Here is an 18,539-nt window from a genome sequence, read left to right as displayed (position 1 = left end):
CAGAACTCCTTAGGACAAGGTCGTGAGCAAGAGTTGGACTCGATGATCTCCAGATGTCCTTGCCAACCTCCACAGCTCTTTGGCTCTGTGAGCAGAACCTTCCCATCCCTTGGGCACAGAACAGTTTGCTCCTGAAGTGTGTCTGGCTGCCACAGCAGATGTTCCACAGGCAGCACCAGGTCATTCCCACAACCTCTCCCCTTTGTGACAGCTCCTGTGGAATTTGCTTGCTGACCACGCCTGCTCCCTAAGGAAAGCACACCCAGGGGAGGAGAGGACTGTACATCATCTTTAACCAGAACCACTGACAGAGTCAGGCCACAACGCTGAGACTTCACACTGCCTTCTTCCTTAAGGCTGGAAGAAAGTTAGGGGTGGTCCCAAGTATATTCTACAGCCCAGGAGAACCTCAGGGGGAGCTTCCTCTGAAGTGCATGAGGCCTGGCCACGCTGCAGAGGGTCAGGGAAATGTGCCAGCTTTACCAATCCCTTTGCAGAGCATCAGTAAGACCCAATGTTTTTGAGCCAGACCTAGCAAGGAGAAATGTTTTATGATATTCTATGGCAAGTCAAAACCAAAGCAGGAAGCTCATGTTGCAAAGATTGTTATGAATATCGTGTTTCTACCCCTCATTTGTTCTTCACATAAAGAAAGACTGAAGATTAAAAATTTGAGGGTTTTTTGGTTTGTTTTTGTTTAAGAAGCTGAGAAATATCACAGCTCCTGTTTTTTTCTGCTTCTGCTGGACTTATTGGAGGGGTCCACTGGCTTTTTCAATGAAACAGTTTTAGGTCTGACACTTTCATTAAAGGATGTGCCCAAATGAACACAAAAATACCTTTTCAACATAAGCTGCATGTTACCCTTTAGAGTCAAATGCATGAAAATTACAAAAACCACATCACAGCAAAAGCCTTTATACAATCCATGAGCAGCATTTAGGATCCCACATCATCTGAACATCATCAGTTCTCCAGTTTCCAGTGGTAGTGGGGATGAGATTCAATTTCCTAACAAAAGGACGAGCACTAAAATTCATAAAAGCAAAACACTAACAGAGACCCCATGTTAGGGGGAGTTTGTTTTGTATTCTATAAGCAGAATTTTCCATGCATCTCCTAATCTTCCTGTATCTTCTCTAATAAGAACAGGATTTCTAAGGTGGTGGCTGGAATAGTAAAGCCCACTGTTTCCTTCAGGACTGTGTAGCAAAGTTACTGATGAAGTCTGAATTGTCATTTTGGCTCTGCCAGCCCCCAGACCTCTGCTCTATGCACAGTCTGAACCATTCTTCAACAAAGCAAACCACTACTGTGACCTGTCCCAAGAGCCCTAAGCCACACACACTCACACACACACACACACACACACTCACACACACACACACACTCACCACACACACACACACACACACACACACACACACACACACACACACACACACACACACACTCTCTCACACACACACACACACACACACACACACACACACACACACACACACACACACACTCTCTCACACACACACACACTCACACACCCACACACACACTCACCACCCACACCACACACACCACCCACACACACACCACACACACCACACACCACACCCACACACACACACACACACACCCACACCACACTCTCTCACACACCCACACACACAACACACACACCCACACTCACACACCACACACACACACACCACACACCCACTCTCTCACACACACACACACCACACACACTCTCGCACCCACACACACCCATCACCACCACCCACACACCACCACACACCACCACCCACACACCACTCACACTCTCTCACCCCACACACCCACACACACACACACACACACACACACACACACCACTTGCCCAGCTCTAATTGCATGGCTTATCATTTCTCAACTGAACGATCCCATTTTCTCACTCTGTCTTTAAAAAACTGCCTACTTAGCCTACACAACCATGACTGACTACCTGTGGTGGGGCTGGTAGCACTTTTACAGCCAAGTAAGGAGCAGCAGTACAAATTGCCTGGCACCACCATGAATCCAGCTTAGTCCAACACCAATTGCCTCCCTACCTGTGCTGAGGGGGCCCTGCTCATCACTTAGGCTAGACTAAGAGACAAGCCACACAGAACTCATCCAATCTGTCCCACAATCAGGTCACAACCTTGGCAAAAGCAATGGGATACACTTTTGTCCATCCCAAAACTGCACAAAGGAGGCATCCAAGACCAGGCAAGGACAGAAGGGGAAATCAGAAGTGGGTTTTGCAATCACAGTGGTCTGGCTGTAGTTCCACTGACTCCTATTTGTGCACCAAACCCCACAGCAAACTGCAGCAATGCTCACAGCTGAAACATTGCCTGCTCCCACTGCCATCCTGGCAGCAGTGCTTGGGGTTCAAATCCAGGGGTCCCAGCGTGTGTACAGTGTCTGGCACCCAGCTGGGCTCTGGTCATGGCCATCAGCCCCACATCCAGCACTTGGACACTCCAGGTCATCTGAAATGGAACTGGGCACCAATTCAGTTCAGACAACTGGCTCATATCTTCAAGTATTGAGGATTTGTTCATGAGTCAAATCCTACTTGCCTCATCTCTGGAGGGAAAGAGAGGTGAGCATGACCTGTCCTTTGACAAGAAATACATTTGTCTTTTCAAGTATGAATGACTTCCTGAAGCAAACGGTTCAGGTCATCCCAGATAAACATCCCAGTCAAATCCCAGTTTAGGTAATTTCTAATGAATGGAGCTACGGAGTAACCAGTGCATCCCAACCACCTTGAAAAGGAGGACAGAAATAGCAAGGCTCTGGAAATCAATTCACAAAACTCATAAAATGAGAAATGATCACAAACCATCAAATACTATCCAAAAATTATTCCCCTTTCTCCTGAAATTCCTTCTAAGTTCCTAGCCATGGACAAGAATCCCTATTCCTCAACATTTTTAAATCCCATTTCTCTCTCAGAGCACTGCACATCAGCCTGACATGTGCTCCTTTCAGCCTCACATTCCTAAATGCATTCCCCATGTTGGCTGCAAATAGCCCAAGCTCTCTCAAGTTTCACAAACCTTCCCTTCCCACCCACTGCCATGGGCACTGCCCCTTTTGCTACCTCAGGCTGGTCTCAGATGCACAATATGAGGTGACATTGGCACTGTGCTGGACCCTTGGGTTGCTTCTGCCCTAGGTACTCTGCCCTCTCTCCCTGCCCTTCTCCAAGTATCACCTCTGTCACTGCAGTGCAGGGCTGGGAACAGAGCCCAGCCTTGCAGCTGCCTCCCCACCTCCTCAAACAGAAAGGCACTGGGCAGAGCAGAAAGGAGCTGAAATGTGGGCTGGGTCACTACAAGCACAGGAATGGCAAGAACAGGTCAAGGGAAACCCAAAGGATGCTGGAGAAGAGGATTCGATATCCTGGGCAGAAGGGTGTTTTGTAGAAAGCCAAATCTGAAGGATAGGTACCAGTCCCACAGGCAGACTGTGCTGACCTCACCTTCTTACCCCAACTTCTCAACCTCCCCCAAAACTATACTGATTTAAGAGTATTGTTGATGCTTGAGGGTGTCCTTTCTGGTATCCATGTTGTGACAGATCCACATGGCATTGCCCACCATTGTGCCCCAGGTCTCCAGCACCAGTGTGGCCTGAGGGCCCTTCTCCCTTCAGAATTCACCAAATTGCACAGCTGAAGTCTCTGAAGTAATTTTATATTCCACCTCTATATCATATAGACAGGGGATTCAGAAACAGCCACAGTGATTTTTAGGTTATAATCACACCTTTCTTGTCCAATTCCCCTTTCTCTTTCAACTACCTCCTCTGAAACCCTTTCAGAATGCTGCTGAGATAATCTCTCTCTCTCTTTCTCCCCAAACAACTCCAAGTCTAAAATGCTTCTGTCTCTGACACTCTCCCTTCAGTTTATTATTTATCTTTATCATGCAGGCTCTTTTATCCCAGCACAGTTCACAGGGTGTTAGGGATGTAAAGGAAATGTTCCCAAGGAGTGTAAGGATCACGAGTGTGATGTCAGACCAGTTTACTCCTAAACAATCCCACACTTACATAAACAGAAGGCAACACTCAACAAATGAGTAGTGAGAAATAAAAAGGGTATAGAGAAGTAATTATGATAAAAACATGTGAGTTTGCTCAGGAATACTGAAATACCAGGAATTTTTTCATTTTGTCTTTGAAAACCTGCCTTTTCTCTACACCCTTTGGACAAGAGAGGTCAAACAGGGTCTTTGGCCTCTTTTGACCAACATATTGGTTTCTCCTCCAGCAAATATTCCTGGGAAGGAGTAAAAAAGTCACACAACACTTGCAAGCTATCACTGCACAAAGCCAGGAGATTCCTCACTGAAGAACCATATAAAAAAAAACTGTCACGGAGCCAAAATATTCTCCTGTGACAGCCAAGCTTCTTGCAAGTTCCCAAATAAGGCTGTGGCTTTAAGGAGTGTGTCTTTTCAAAGCCTCATCGATTTTCATTGCCTCCTGAAGAGGCACATTGTTTACGTGCCTGGGTGTGCTGATATTCCAGGAGGATGAGATGGGCACAGCTCAGGATTTCAGAGCCTGGCTTGCAGAGAGAATGAACCGGATCATCACTGGGAGCTTCTGAAGGCTGACAGCACTGCTCTGGCCACTGTCTGGGAGGGATTCCTGGGGCAAACTCAAACTAGAAGCTGTGAGGATGCTAGCAGGAACAGCCATCATTTCCTAGCACTCTGGGGATAGACCTCAAGTGAATTTTGAAGTACAATATTATATTCCACCTCACTTTCCAAAGTTCAGAGGCTTTTGCATCAAAGTTAGGGTTCTTGGTAAAGCTCAGGACATGTTTTGGAGAATTTCTTTGTTCTTCAAATACTATATTACTCCTATTCAGAGAGAGAAAGAGAGAAAGAGAGAGAGAGGAAGAGAGGAAGAGAGAGAGAGAGGAAGAGAGAGAGAGACGAGAGAGAAAGAAGAAAGAGAGAGACAAGAGAGAAAGAGAGAAAGAGAGAAAGAGAGACAAGAGAGAAGAGAGCAAGAGAGAAAGAGAGCAAGAGAGAAAGAGAGAGAGACGAAGAGCAGAAAGAAAGAACGAAAGCAACGAAAGAAAGAAAGAAAGAAAGAAAGAAAGAAAGAAGAAAGAAAGAAAGAAAGAAAGAAAGAAAGAAAGAAGAAAAAGAAAGAAAGAAAGAAAGAGAAAGAAAAAAACCCTCAAGCTATGGAATTAGATAACCTTTGCTGCATCTAGTTAATATTTACCATCCACTCCACTCCTCAAGGCTCTCCAGTATTTTTAACTTGGCAACTTGTTGAAAATGATCAGGTTCAACTTCAGTTCAACTTTTACACTTGAATCTCAGCACTGTTTCACACAATTCTTTGAAAACAAAGCCTATCCTTATAAAACACCCTTCACAAAGACTTGGGGGGCTCAGCCACTCCAGCTCCCCCATCTTCACAGTTCTGATGCGTCCAATCCCTTAATAATCGTACAGCAAAAATGTACTCACAGAACTTCAAGGCCACCAGAAGAAAAGGAAGCAAAGCAGTCAGAAAGTGTGTCAGTGGAGCCTGTGTGTATTGAGGGCATGAGCTACCCGGGTGATGCTGCTCTGTAGTACTACCGAGGCACAAAGGAGACAAAAAGCCAGAAAGAGTACCAGCCAAAGCCAAGCAACACATCACAGTTGTACCTAAACACCAAGAGAATCAAAATTGGTGATATGTGACTTTAGGCAACTCCAACAAAGCTCATTTCTTCTGTCCATGTGCTGTGTAGCCCAACAGTGTGGGTGGAAGCAGGGTGTCTCTTGTACAAAGGGCTGACCTGAAGGGAGTTCCCACCCTCTCCACCTTGATCACACACTCACACTCCTGTCTTCACCTGTGGAGCACCACGCAGCCACAAATAAGGTGAAAAGGTGACTAAGCCAACAGAAAACTGATGAATTTCCTTTGCCTGGATTAACAAATGAACAAAACATCCCACAACAAAATGAACTCATGAACTGGCACAAGAGGAGAGCAGTGGGAAAGTCCTTCTAGAGCCAAGGGGCAATAAACACACAAGTACACTAGTTTAGGCCTAACCAGTGAACTGTCCTGTAAGGTTTATCTGCATGAGAAAACTCTAGAAAGGTAATCTGAATTAACATTTCTGTAATGAATGAAACCACATTAGATCCCTGCAGACACACTCATTATTAATTAAATCAACCCTGTTTCATATTTGGTATCATTCACTGTGATGTGAATTAAGCTTAATCAAATTAAGGTCACTCGAATGCTGAATCAGATAATATATACAATGGTTTAATTTAGTTTACCTAATTTACTTTACATTCACATTTTTGGTGACTTGGATTAGTTTTCCTTCAAACCCTTGCTCAGGCAGCTTTAGAACAGAGAGAGCAAAAACCTGAGGAGATGCTGTAAAAATTCCCCCCATAATCAGCAGTTTTGAGATGTCAACAATTCACCCCCCAGAAGTGGGGTACTTGGAGCTGTGCATCCCACTGAGGACACACTGCCAGGGCTGCTGCATGCTCAGTCTCCATGAAGGTTCTCCCCTGTCTCTGTCTTCACTAAAGCTCCTCTGGTGCCTGGAGGCTGCAGAGAAAATCAGACCCTGGAAGTCTTCACTTCATCCTCCTGCACTGCAAGGGCTGAACAGATGTTGATGGGCCATGAGAAATGCATGTCCTGAAGGAAAATGTAACAATCCTCAAGGAAGCTGAAGCATTTGATGTGGTTATTTTTTAAATAGCAGGTCACGAAAATACTTTACATGTTTTTTACTGTTGGGAAAACACAGCAGTTATCAAAGCTCTTGTTTGTAACAAAATAACAAAAAATCATAAAAGCCTGCTTCTTTAGGCAGACATGTTAAATTGAGTTGCCATGTTTATTCACAGTTTTAAGGTCTTCTCATTTTGCTTACCCTGCTCCAACACTTAAAAAGTCACCACTGAGTCTTCTAGCAAACTCTCTTCACATTCCTCTTACGTGACTATGCTTTTTACCATTAAAAAGATTTTTCTGTCTACACAGATGTGTAGACAAATGCACTCTGTCGTATTTAGGGCACCAGTCATCTAATATTTTCTGTGATGCAGGTACCATCTGTGAAACTGAACTGCAGTTCAGGCCTATCATACTGGGATGGGTGCTGGGAAATCAGAGATGGAAATTGATATTAGATTATAATCCTACTGCATTCAAATAGAAGTCAAGGGCTCTAGCAAGGTCAGGCTTAACCTTTAATACCCAGGCATACCTTTAAATATTTTTTCAGGGAACCTTTAGCTGTGTTGTTTGTTTTTAAGTGTCCACTCAGGATTATCATCTTTTAAGGGTCACAAAAGGTGTCCAAACCTCTGAAGCAAAAGGATGATGAGGAAGCCCTGACAGCAACAACAGATGACAGCTGGCATCAGGGTGCAACTAAGGTTGCAGTGACAGAGTTTGACCAAAGTGACAAAGAGATCAGAGGCTGGAGACCATAGAAAGCATTCCTGGGTGAGGAAAAAGGACTATTCTTTTAGCAATTTAGCATGGAAGTCCTTAGCAAACCACTGGGTTAATCAGACCATGCAGTGATCTAAATGTGAGCTCTTGCAAGGATGAAATCAGCACTGCGAGGAGGGTCAGACACGGAGCATCATTTCCACTTGGGCTGTCCTGCTGGTTTGTGGGGCATCACAGCCTTCTCTGGTGCTGACAGACATTCACACAGCTCCTTGGGGAACTGATTCAGGAGACTGAGCCAGCTGGAAAGTGGGAGAACTGACTAAACCAGACCTGCACCAGTACTCAGGGCAGCAGTAACATCTAAATGCTCACGCAAGGCATTCACCCTGCACACCTCTGAACACACTTCATAGCTTGGGAAATGTCCTGGTGTGCCTTTACTGCTCTTACAAACTTGTTTCCACATTCCCTAGCTGGCTGGCTCAGTGTCCCCTCTGCTATTTCTGTAACACTCTCATATTTAATACCATGAAATTTTAAAATAGTATGCTGGCTCAGGCTTTTTGAGCTCCTGCAAAGAGTTGCAGTCATGAAGTTCCAGCCCTATTTTTATTTAGCAAGCCAGGACAGAAGAGACAAGCGGACCCTTGCAGCTCACCCTTGGGTTACATCTTGAGGAATATAAAATGAGGGGGCATTCCCTGGGGTCAATACAACAAGCCCTGGGGGACCCTCCCCATTAAGACACACACACTGCTCAGCTACACTAAACACACTGACCACCTTTCTGCTCCCTTCTCATTTCCACTTTTGCTTGTGAACCCCTGGAAGGGAAGGACCCACCTCACCTGCCTCACTAGGATGGCTCTGGCAGCCCCAGAACCACACGCTGCTTCCCAGCAAATCTGCTCCTTGTACCACTTGTCCACCTCCTCTGCTCCCCCAAGGGCTGGGGTTGTTTTTGACTTAAGGACAGGTTTTCAGGTAATATTTGTTCATTGGTGGTGGGGGGACATTTTAAACAAGATGGTTGTATTCCTACTTGTCTATGTTAGAGGTGAGGACTTCCATACAGAGGTCAGGGATAATTTTTGTCTCCCCTCCTAAAAGCTGTGAATTTCCCCTGCTGAGCTCTGCCCTAAATGAAGAAGAGAGCCTTCACAGCTCCATCAGACCCCAAGCCCTTCAACCCTTGCACATACACTTAAATTGGTCACGGTCAGTGGTCCCAGCACAATGGCATTAGGCTCCCAAACCCCGAGGATGCTGTGCCAGTAATCAGGTCAGGAATGTGTACAAGTCCTTTCAAGATTAAGGCCTTAATGCTGGAGCATCAGCCAGCTTTCTCCCTGCCTCCAGCATTACACGTGGGCAGCTGAAATCCCCAAGGATGGAGGCTGATGGCTCCAGGCTGACCTGCAGGTACAGGCAAGTGCCTGTGGCCTGCTCCTGGCTGTGTGATGAGCCAGACATCCCTGGGCATCACCCCTCACCATGGCAGCCTGGGAGACAGCTGTGTGTGGTTCTGTATGCTGTGAACTAACATCTGACAGTTCAGCACCAATTAAAACAAATAAACACAAAGCCAAGAGGCAGCAGGTCAGGCTCTGGGAGGATCCAGCACAACACTGGGCTACCAGTGGAATCTGGGCGGCTGTTGGGAGCTGTGGATCACTTTGGTGACAGCTGACAAAGCAGCACCCCTAATGGACAATACTGCCCGTGCCGAAGTGTGATGAAGAGATGTAACTCCTCGTTCCACCTACTCAAAGGTGGTTCTTAGCACCAGACAAGCAAGACAACAACAAACAGGGACAGATAAAGGACATTTTATTAAGCATACAGGTAAAATGAACATGTAAATCCATGTTTTCACTCTTCTCCTTACTAAACAGTCAAAGAAACTAATTGCCTGAGAAGGCTGCTTTATTTGGATGATACAACCCTCACTTCTCAACATAACAGCTGTGGCATCAAAAACAGACTTACATTCACCTAGGTGATGTATTCAGTTAATGAAAAGAAAGATTAGCATGCAAATGTGTCGCAGCGCTCAACACTAATTCATGATGAAGTCATAATATTAAAGCTACCTCATTCTGTCAAAATATACTCGTCCAGCATTTCTCTCATTTTGAATCAAAAATCCTTTTCAAAAAGAAATTCACAGATTATCTCAAATCCCACTACTGTTTGGCAGGTGGGAGCTAGAATGACAGACAAAACAGCCATGTAATAAAATAATTTTAGTATCAAAAGTATTTTAAGTAGGTAATAAGAACAGTAAGGAGCTAACAGGAATAGGTACACACACAAACTGCATTAAATATGTGCATATGGGGATGATTTTAACCTACCTTGCTTCTGATTTTTAACATTTTTGTAGACATTTTTTGATCTCTCTTTTGACATCCTCTGGACCGCGAACCACGAATTGAACAGTGCTACTCTGTTCAGTGCTGAAGACGTGTTCTTACTCATCCAGCACACATGCAACAGCCATTTCCAACTGCAGCTTTTACACTTGAATTTACTAATTTAAGGTATCCTTTCATCCTGAGCACTCAGCAGCCCTGGGTGTGCTTAGCTGCTCCTGCTGCATGCAGACACACACCCTCGGAGCATCGCTGCAGCCAAGCCCCTGAACCGTGCACAGCTGGGGAAAGAAAAGCAGTCAGCATGCAATTAAAGGGATTATGGTGGCCATGGCCCTGCTTCTTGTTAATGCCATTTCACTGCATTTTCTAGATCTTCTCATTACTGAGGGAGTGGCTTCCTGACAAGGGATAAAGGAAGGAAGCTACACACGTGCTGACTGAGAAGCAGCGAATGATGGGAATGGGAAAAGAAGAAAGGGGAGGAAGGAATGAATGGATGGCAATACATAATGAACTTTGCTGTAATGCTTAGCATTTACTACAGAGATGCTTGTCATCCTCAGAAATGCTTTTTGAACAGGAGACTCCAATCCAGCAAAGCAAGGACTTCAACAGGACCAAACTTAAGCCTTAAATCCAGTGCTAGACTGAGACCCAGCTACTTAATCATCTTAATTCCCTCTCAGGTAAGAATTGTCATCCTCCAGCAGATAAAGCAATGATGCCAAAAAGGCTAAGAGATTTAGCAGCTGCAGGCCAGCCCAGGAAGGACAGCATGCCTGCACCATGGAGCTCACCCCAACCACAAGGGCTGGGCCTGACCAGCCTTGCTGCAGAAACACAAACTGCTGGAGCATCTCCCTGTGCCTGCACCCGTGGCACACTATGAGTCACAGTACTACTCAGCTTGCTTTGCTTTTTTTTTTTCTCTTTTACTCTCTTTTCACAGAAAAAGATGTCTATCCATCCTGACACCTATGTGAAGCTGAAGAAAGACAGAAATACAACTGTGAGATCTCAAGCTGCAGGAATGACACCTACTGCCTGGGAAATGAACTGCTCACCTAAAGGAGATGGAACTCAGTGGTGAGGAGCTTCCACAGAACAAACCAGCAGGTGGACATGAGCCAGCAATGTGTGCTCACAGCCCAGAAAGCCAACTGAATCCTGGACTGCATCAAGAAAGGGCTGACCAGCAGGTAGAAGGAGGTGATTCTGCCTCTCTTTTTCATTTTGTGAAGAATTTTGTGAACCCCCAGCTCGGGGGTCCCCAGCACAGGAAAGACAGGGACCTGTTGGAATTTTTGAAGTCCCTTCCACCCCAAATCATTCTGTGATTCTTCAAAACAGGTCCAGCCCCAGTGCTGACTGTGAGGGCGATCACATGAAAATTCAGTCAGGGAGGGAGGTTCAGTGATTTAAAAATTAACCACTGTTTAATTCCTGATAAAGAGTTTATAGAACTCAGGGCAGGTAGAAACACTTCCATCGCAAACTCAGGTGAAAAGTACCTTTTTTGGACAGGGAACATGGTTAGTGGTTAGAAAATGCTCATCCAACCAACAGCAAGGCTACACAGTTTGTACCTCAAAGCACCAGGGAGCCTGCAGTGGAAGGGTCTTCAGAGCACAAGAGGAAGAACAGGAGCACCATCTCAGTAAAAGAAATATTTTAATTTGTAGTACTAGCACTCCCTGAAAAAATGGTTTCTTGAGCATTTCTGGTGTCAGGGAACACTACCACAACCTAACTTACATATATACCCTTTGCATATGGAAATTGATTTTTCTTTTCTCCTGTCTTTCTGTGTAAAGACTTCATGACCCAGCTCATCCTCCCAAACCACAAGTGGCTAAATCAGCACAGCTGAGGGGAACAATAATGGGAACTCAGGAGAAATATATAAACTAACACTGAACTTGAAACAAATGTAATGCTTGAATGCCTGCATCGAGAAGGAAAGTCAAAAGTTTCTGGCAGCCACATGTCTCTGCAACTTTGGGACTCTGGAATACCCAGTGAAATGGAATGCTGCACTGGCTGTTGCTGTATTACAGAATGGCACTCTGGAAGCCAGAAATGGGAGATTCCAGGCTCAAATGTTTGGTAGGGACTTGCCCACTCTGTCTCCTCTGACTAATAAAGATAGATATCCTTAAGGTTCCTACAGCCCTCAAATGAGGAATAGTTTTGGAAAGACTGTCAATAATATTCCAAGCATTTGCCCAATACAAAAATGCAAAGTCTCACAGAAAGAAGCATTCTGCAGTGCTAAATATGTCAGAAATGTGGGGAAAAAATAATTAAACTGTTTTCAGTTCCAGAGGGTCGCAACCTGGACTGAAGCCCACTTGGAGCGTGACTGGGTGATGTGTGCACACACCCATGGACCCGGAGCTGCCACAGGAACAATGTGCCAGGTGAGCCATGAGGCTCCTGCAGTGCAGGGCAGAGGTGTCCCAGCATCCCAGGCAGAGGTGTCCCAGCATCCCATTAAGGTGGATTAACCCAGGCAAGGCTGAGTGCTGCCCTGCTGCCAGCCTGGCTGGAGGTCTGGTGTCTTCTCCCTGGGCTGCCCTGTGACAGGGACAGGGGCTTTGGGGGTGTGCTGATCAGTGTGCCCTGCTGGTTTCGGTCCTTCCCCCTCATTAGGGCACATCAGATCAAAAAGCAGATGAAATGGAACTCTTGGGTAGGTGACTGCAGACAAAACCTGCCTGAGGGTGACAAACAGGCCCAGACAAGGAACAGTGGCACAGTTCCTCCACCTCTCCTCCCTGCCCCTGAGAAACTGAGTCCAGGCCACAAGGCTGAGAAAAAGGAAAAGGAGGAGAAGCACTGTGGGTCCCTTGAGTTCTGCCAAATGATGACTATGAACAAAACAAAAATATATGGGGGCAATACCAATGTACACCTGGGGCAGTTTTTGCTGCTTACCTACTGCAGTTTAAGTCAATACCAAAACATCAGGGAGAGTTTCTTAAATGTAAATAAAGAGTGGAGGAGATAATACTATGGTTCTGATTCAGCAAAAAAACCTGAAATATTTATAATGAGCTTCTCAAAAAAAAAAAAAAAAAGAAAACCTGCAGCTCATTCAACTTACTTTATTTCAACTTATTTTATTCAATTCTGTATTTATTAGGATTAAAATTAGTTATAATTAATTTCACTTTGGCAGCAGTTTTAGAAATATTTTTTAAAGTTCCATACTGCTCAGAAAGTTCCATAAAGTTTCATACACAGTGCTCAGAACTCAGTGAAGCTATGACATAACAAGAAGAAGGAAAGAAATCATGAAACTTGCAAGATACAGGAAATTATTTGAAACTGAATTGTGTTTTCACTTTGGAAAGATTTTATGGTTTCTTATGAGAAATACAAATATTTAAAGTAAAATACTTCAAAAGAGAGAAGTACTGCCCAAAGAAGTAGCCAGCCATGTGCAGACACCTTTAATTGTGACACACTTTAATGGAGCTGTTCTATATCAGGGTATCTGTTGTTTAACATGGTCTGAGTGACCCAGGAACAGACAGAAGGGACACACCACACAAACCCACAACACTGAGTTAAACAGACCTGTGCACATTTGAAAGATGATCTTCAGCCTCAGTCATACCACTACAAAATACAAGACAAAATACCAAAAAAAAAAAAAAAAGAGCAAATGCCCAAAATATGTCCAGGATCTATGCTTTATTTTAGAGAGAGGGGAAAAAAGTTGAAAGTATACAGAATAACAGCATGAAAGAGGCACAGCTGGCCTGCCTGGTCCAGCCAGGGTACACTGCTGGGAGCCCAGCACTGCCAATGGAACACCACTGCTGCCTTTACAGGGCCACAGCCAGCGTGGCACAACCTTCAGTGGCGCTCCAAAAAAGGTTCCTGACAACAGCTAGAGCTTACCTAGCCCTCTGAAAATCAAGGATGAGCTAACAAAAGCCATTTTCTGTCAGCAGCATAGTACCCACCCTTGGGATTCTGCTGACCAAACCATGACAGGCAAAGGGCTGGGAGCTTTCCTCTGGAGGGATGCAGGCAGATCTGTGTGGCACTGACAGCCTGAAAGGCTGCAAACCTAAACACACCCAAAGGCAGGGCTGTGGAGGGTGCTCTGACAGCTCCCAGGTGACCCCAGGAACACCCAGCCACACACACCACGATGCCACAGCACACAGCAGGAGTCAGAACATGGCAGGACAGAGCCTTTGAATTAAACAAAAATTAGCTAAGTTACAGGCATATTGCTCCAGCTCAGAAATCAATTGCTAAGTGACATGGTTAAATTATATTTTATAGCCAACTTGATTTTATTATCCATCTCAGGGTGTGCTCCTGCTTTTCTACTGGAAACACTGAACTACAAAGTCCACCAGTCCAGTGAGGCTGGTAATCCCAATTTTGATGACATTATAAATAAAAATATCATGTTCTCTCTTGTTTTTACAGATGCAAACAGAAATAAACAGTAAAGGGAGAAAAGTTAGAAAATAACACTGCATACATGCAACTCCAGTTACCCTCCATGCAAACTGAAAGAACTGGCAAAACTTTTGAGTTATCTCATGAACTGCTTACTGAACAGGAAATGGGGAGGACACTGAAATGCTCAATACCTTTTGTTTATTGGTACAAATATAAAGACTTTGCTTGCTTATGTCTGAAAACAAAAGGGTTAAGAAGTATAATGTACACACCTTCCTGTTATTAAAACAGGTTTGTACTATGAATATTCAGTCCTCTTTTTCTCAACATGTTGCTCCATCCATCTAAACCAGAGCTAAATACAACATCTTTTTCAGATTTCCAGTTGATAGCTATATAAAACCTCAGAACAAAAAGGCTGACTTTAGCTAAACTTCAGGGTGCTCAGTGACACTGTTTTCCCTCAGAATTTCTGTGCTGAACTCATTACTTTGGCTTGGATTAGAGCATGTTATACCACAAAAAAGGTAAGGAGGTATAGTTTTAATCTGAATAATCTTGTTTAGAGGCTGGTTCCATCTCCAGATATTAAATGTATGTTCTGTTTAGAAAAAAACTAAGTGCTTAAAGTGGGAGGCTTCCTCCCCCATCATTGCCTCAGGAGCACAGCACAGAGAGCAAATGTACACTCACTACAGCCATGGCAAAAAGAGAGATGGATTTTTTCAGGGATACACACAAAATGCTCAGTCTGGTTTTTATTTTTAAGAATAGGGACCACTGAAACACAGATGTCTTATAAACTACAGGTATGACTAAGAAATTACAGGCTATGCCTCTGTTGACAGAATGTAAAATTTTTATTTTCACCTACAGTGATATTCATAGACATTTTCCCAAACATGAGCTAATTTTATTATTTCTAAGAATATATAAATATCCACTGTCAAACAACTGCTACATTTCTTGTACTAAAGCAGTATTTTTGTGTACTAAAAAATAATAACATCTCTGCACTTTAACATTTTCCACACAGGGATCCTAATCCATTCTTGAGGCAGAACTCCTATTATAATCTGTTTTATTCCTAAGGTGGCTGGTACACTCACTATTCACACACTTCATACATTTGAAATGAAGACATCAAGAATTATCAAAAAATTGAAACCATCACCTAAATGCAATAGTGCAAAGAATAGCACTGTAATCTATTCACCACAAAAAGCAGTATAAATAAAACACACATGCTTAAGCAAATGCTTCAAGGAGGTTTTTATTAAATGATTATGTAGCCTGCCAGGGTATTTTGGAATTATACAGCCTGTATTTATTAAACAGTAATTGTTATTGGAAAAGGTTTTAGGTGATTTACAGACATATTTACTGACAAGTACAATCTATTCAGTAATGTCTGTATATGCAAGGGAAAAAAATCTGTAATGGAAGCGTTTAAAAACAGGAATCCATTAAAAACTGCAACAAAATAATAATGTACATTAAGTATGAAAGTGGTATTTATAACAAAAGACTATTTTAAGTGTGATGCACCTGCAGATGCCAAGTGTCACATGGGGAAAGCAGGGAAGGGCAGCTGCCCAAGGACACGCCCAGCACACACTGACCAGCTCTGGCTGCCTCATGTAGAGCAGAGGCAGCCTGGGGGGTGCAACCTAGAGAACAGCCCCTCCATCACTGTCAAAAGTGAGGATATGGGGAAGTTCTGGAGCCTCTCCTGGAGTTAAGCTGCTTTTTCCTTCCAAAACACCCTGTGGCTGACCTCCCCAGAGAGTGCCCTAGCTCTCCTGGTGGGGATTACTTTGGTATATCATGATACCCTAATTCACAGTCAGTCTTGGTGGGTCTCTCCCCCTATTCCCTCTTCCAACAAAAAGTGCAACCACCAACTGTGGAAGTTCATGTGGAGCAGAACATCTTCAATGGGAGAAACCCAACATCATTGCAGCCTTCCAGTCTGCCCATGGCTCCTCCCTGGGGTGAAAGGTGGGCTTATGAGTCAGTAAATCAACTTTCCTTCTTCCTGGGGAAAGAGCTCTAGCAACCCTTCAGCATGGGGCAAGAGTTCTCCCAACTGTGCTCCTAAGTGAGCCAGAGGGAGCAAGGGAAAACTTCCCCACCATCTGTTGTGTTTGATGACTTCTGCCCAGAGGTCTCTGGCTCAAATTCTGATCAGACCAGGTGAGACTGATGCAGACACACCTTTTGTGTGGAGACCAGAGACACACGACCACCAGACACATGACATGGCAGGTCTGTGTGCTTTTGGCCCTCAACAAGAATGCAATTTTAAGCAAGTGAGAAAAATTAATGGTAATGTAAATGCCTAAATGTAGTTCCAAGTCTTAAAAACACATGATAGTGCCAAGAGTAAATGTAACTGTAAATGCAGGCAAAGGCTTTTCTGGACTCCCACTGCACTTGCTAGGAGCAATGCCAACCCTGCAATTCAGGAATCAGGCACCACAGAAAGATAGCTGGCTCCAAACTGTTATTTCCATTTTTAAGGTTTCCCAAAGCAATTTCACTTTGCTAAAGATAATTGTTAAGTGGGAAAATTCACTAGTATTAAAGATGAATCAGGGACTGGGTTGGTCCGAGACACTGACAGCTCAAGCGAACTCGAATAAATGAGGAAAGGGAGAGGTTTGCACGACTATAAACCAAACCAAATAACGTTTCCCCTCCATCCTTCCACCAGGAAATTGGGTTGGTGGGGCTTTTTTACCTTTCCTTTCACAACTGACAAATCGACCTCGGAAAAACTACGAGCTGTAGCACCCGCTGCCTGAGGAGAGGGAGACTGGGAGATCCGGCACGGCCCATGCTGGATGCTCTGGAGAATTATCCCATCCCCGCTCCTCCGGCGCACTCCTCGTTCCCCTCCTCGCACACCGCTCTCCCCGCCCGGGGTCCTTCGCCCGACCAAGCTCTCGCCGTCCGCCCGGGCTGCACGGCCCGGCCCTACCGGGCGGATCCCGACTGCGGGGCCCGGCATCAGCGGGCAGATACCGCGGCACGGCATCACCGGGCAGATTCCGGCCGCACGGTCCGGCAGCACCGGGCACATCCCTGGCTGAAGGACAGGGCAGCAGCGGGCAGATCCCGGCTGCACGGCCCGGCGGAACCGGGCACATCCCGGCTGCAGGGCACCGCAGCACCGGGCACATCCCAGCATTAGGGCACGGCAGCAGCGGGCAGACCGCGGCAGTTTCACAGGCGCTTACAGCCTTTTGTAAGCGCCAGATAATCTGTCAGATGGACTTAAGCACTGACAGTCAAACATGCCAAAAACGTCACCACCCACTCCTGCTATCCATCCGGTGAAGGACTAGGAAGCGCCGCATTGCTTAACCTCTCCTCCGCCTTCCACTCGCACAGGAAATCCCCACCCCCCACGGCGTGACACCGCCGCGGGGACAGCGGTCCCCCCACCCGTCCGGCCGGAGCTCCGCGGCCGCCCTGCCCGCGGCGCATCCCCGCCCGCACTCACCTCATCTTCCCGGCGGGGCGCGGCGGCGGCCGGGGCCGGAGCGGGGCCGGGACCGGGCGGTGGCGGCGGCGGGACGCGGGGGGGGCTCCGGCGGCGGCGCCGCCCCAGCGGCAGCGCCGGGCCCCGGGGCGCTAGCCGGGCAGCGCGGCGCCGGGCAGCCCCTCCGCCGGCCCGGCCATGTTGCCGGCTCCCGGCTGCGCTGTGTCTGTGTGTGTGGGCAGGACAAAGCGCCGCCGCCGCCGCCCGCCCGCCCCGCTCCGCTCCCACGCGCGGCGGGGCCGCGCCGCCCCCCCCGCCCCGCCCCGCTCGGTGCCGCCTCCGCCGCGGGTGTCGGGGGGAGCCCCGGCCCTGCCCGGCCCTGCCCGGTTCCCCGCCCGGCGCAGGTGGGGCGAGGAGCGGCCCCGCAGCGTGCGCGGCACCGAGCGGCGGCTCCGGGCTCCGCCGAGCTCCTCGGCCCGTGCCGGTGCGAGGTACCGGGGACTTGGCCGTGCCGCGTCCCCGAACCGTTCCCGGCTGGAGCGGGGCAGTGCCGAGGTTGGAGACCTCCCCTCTGCTCAGTGCTGTCCTGTGCAGGCGGAGAACTGGTGCTTTTGTAGGTAGAAGCAGGAGCAGAAATGGCATTTCCCGCTAACACCGGAGGGCAGCTGTGGTTCCTGCTCCCTCACCCTTCCCACTTGTCTCAATGAGTGTCCCTGCGAGCTCTCTTGCCCTGCTTCCAGCCTCGTCCTTTATTCACA

General features: G+C 46.5%; 1 protein-coding gene across 1 annotated transcript in view; it reads right to left on the bottom strand.

The window, feature by feature from the left end:
* EVL (Enah/Vasp-like) overlaps positions 1 to 17,927 on the bottom strand; it is a 144,658-nt gene extending 126,731 nt beyond the window's left edge. Inside the window, exon 1 of the mRNA XM_050974840.1 lies at positions 17,803 to 17,927. Within this exon, the coding sequence (XP_050830797.1) occupies positions 17,803 to 17,807 (5 nt within the window). The 5' untranslated portion in view covers positions 17,808 to 17,927. The remainder of the gene's footprint in view (positions 1 to 17,802) is intronic.
* Positions 17,928 to 18,539: the final 612 nt, after the last annotated feature.

This window comes from Serinus canaria, chromosome 5 (genome assembly GCF_022539315.1).
Source record: "Serinus canaria isolate serCan28SL12 chromosome 5, serCan2020, whole genome shotgun sequence".
NCBI lineage: Eukaryota > Metazoa > Chordata > Aves > Passeriformes > Fringillidae > Serinus > Serinus canaria.
The sequence above is the reverse complement of the archived record's forward strand: the minus strand, read 5'-3'. Positions and strand labels throughout refer to the sequence as shown.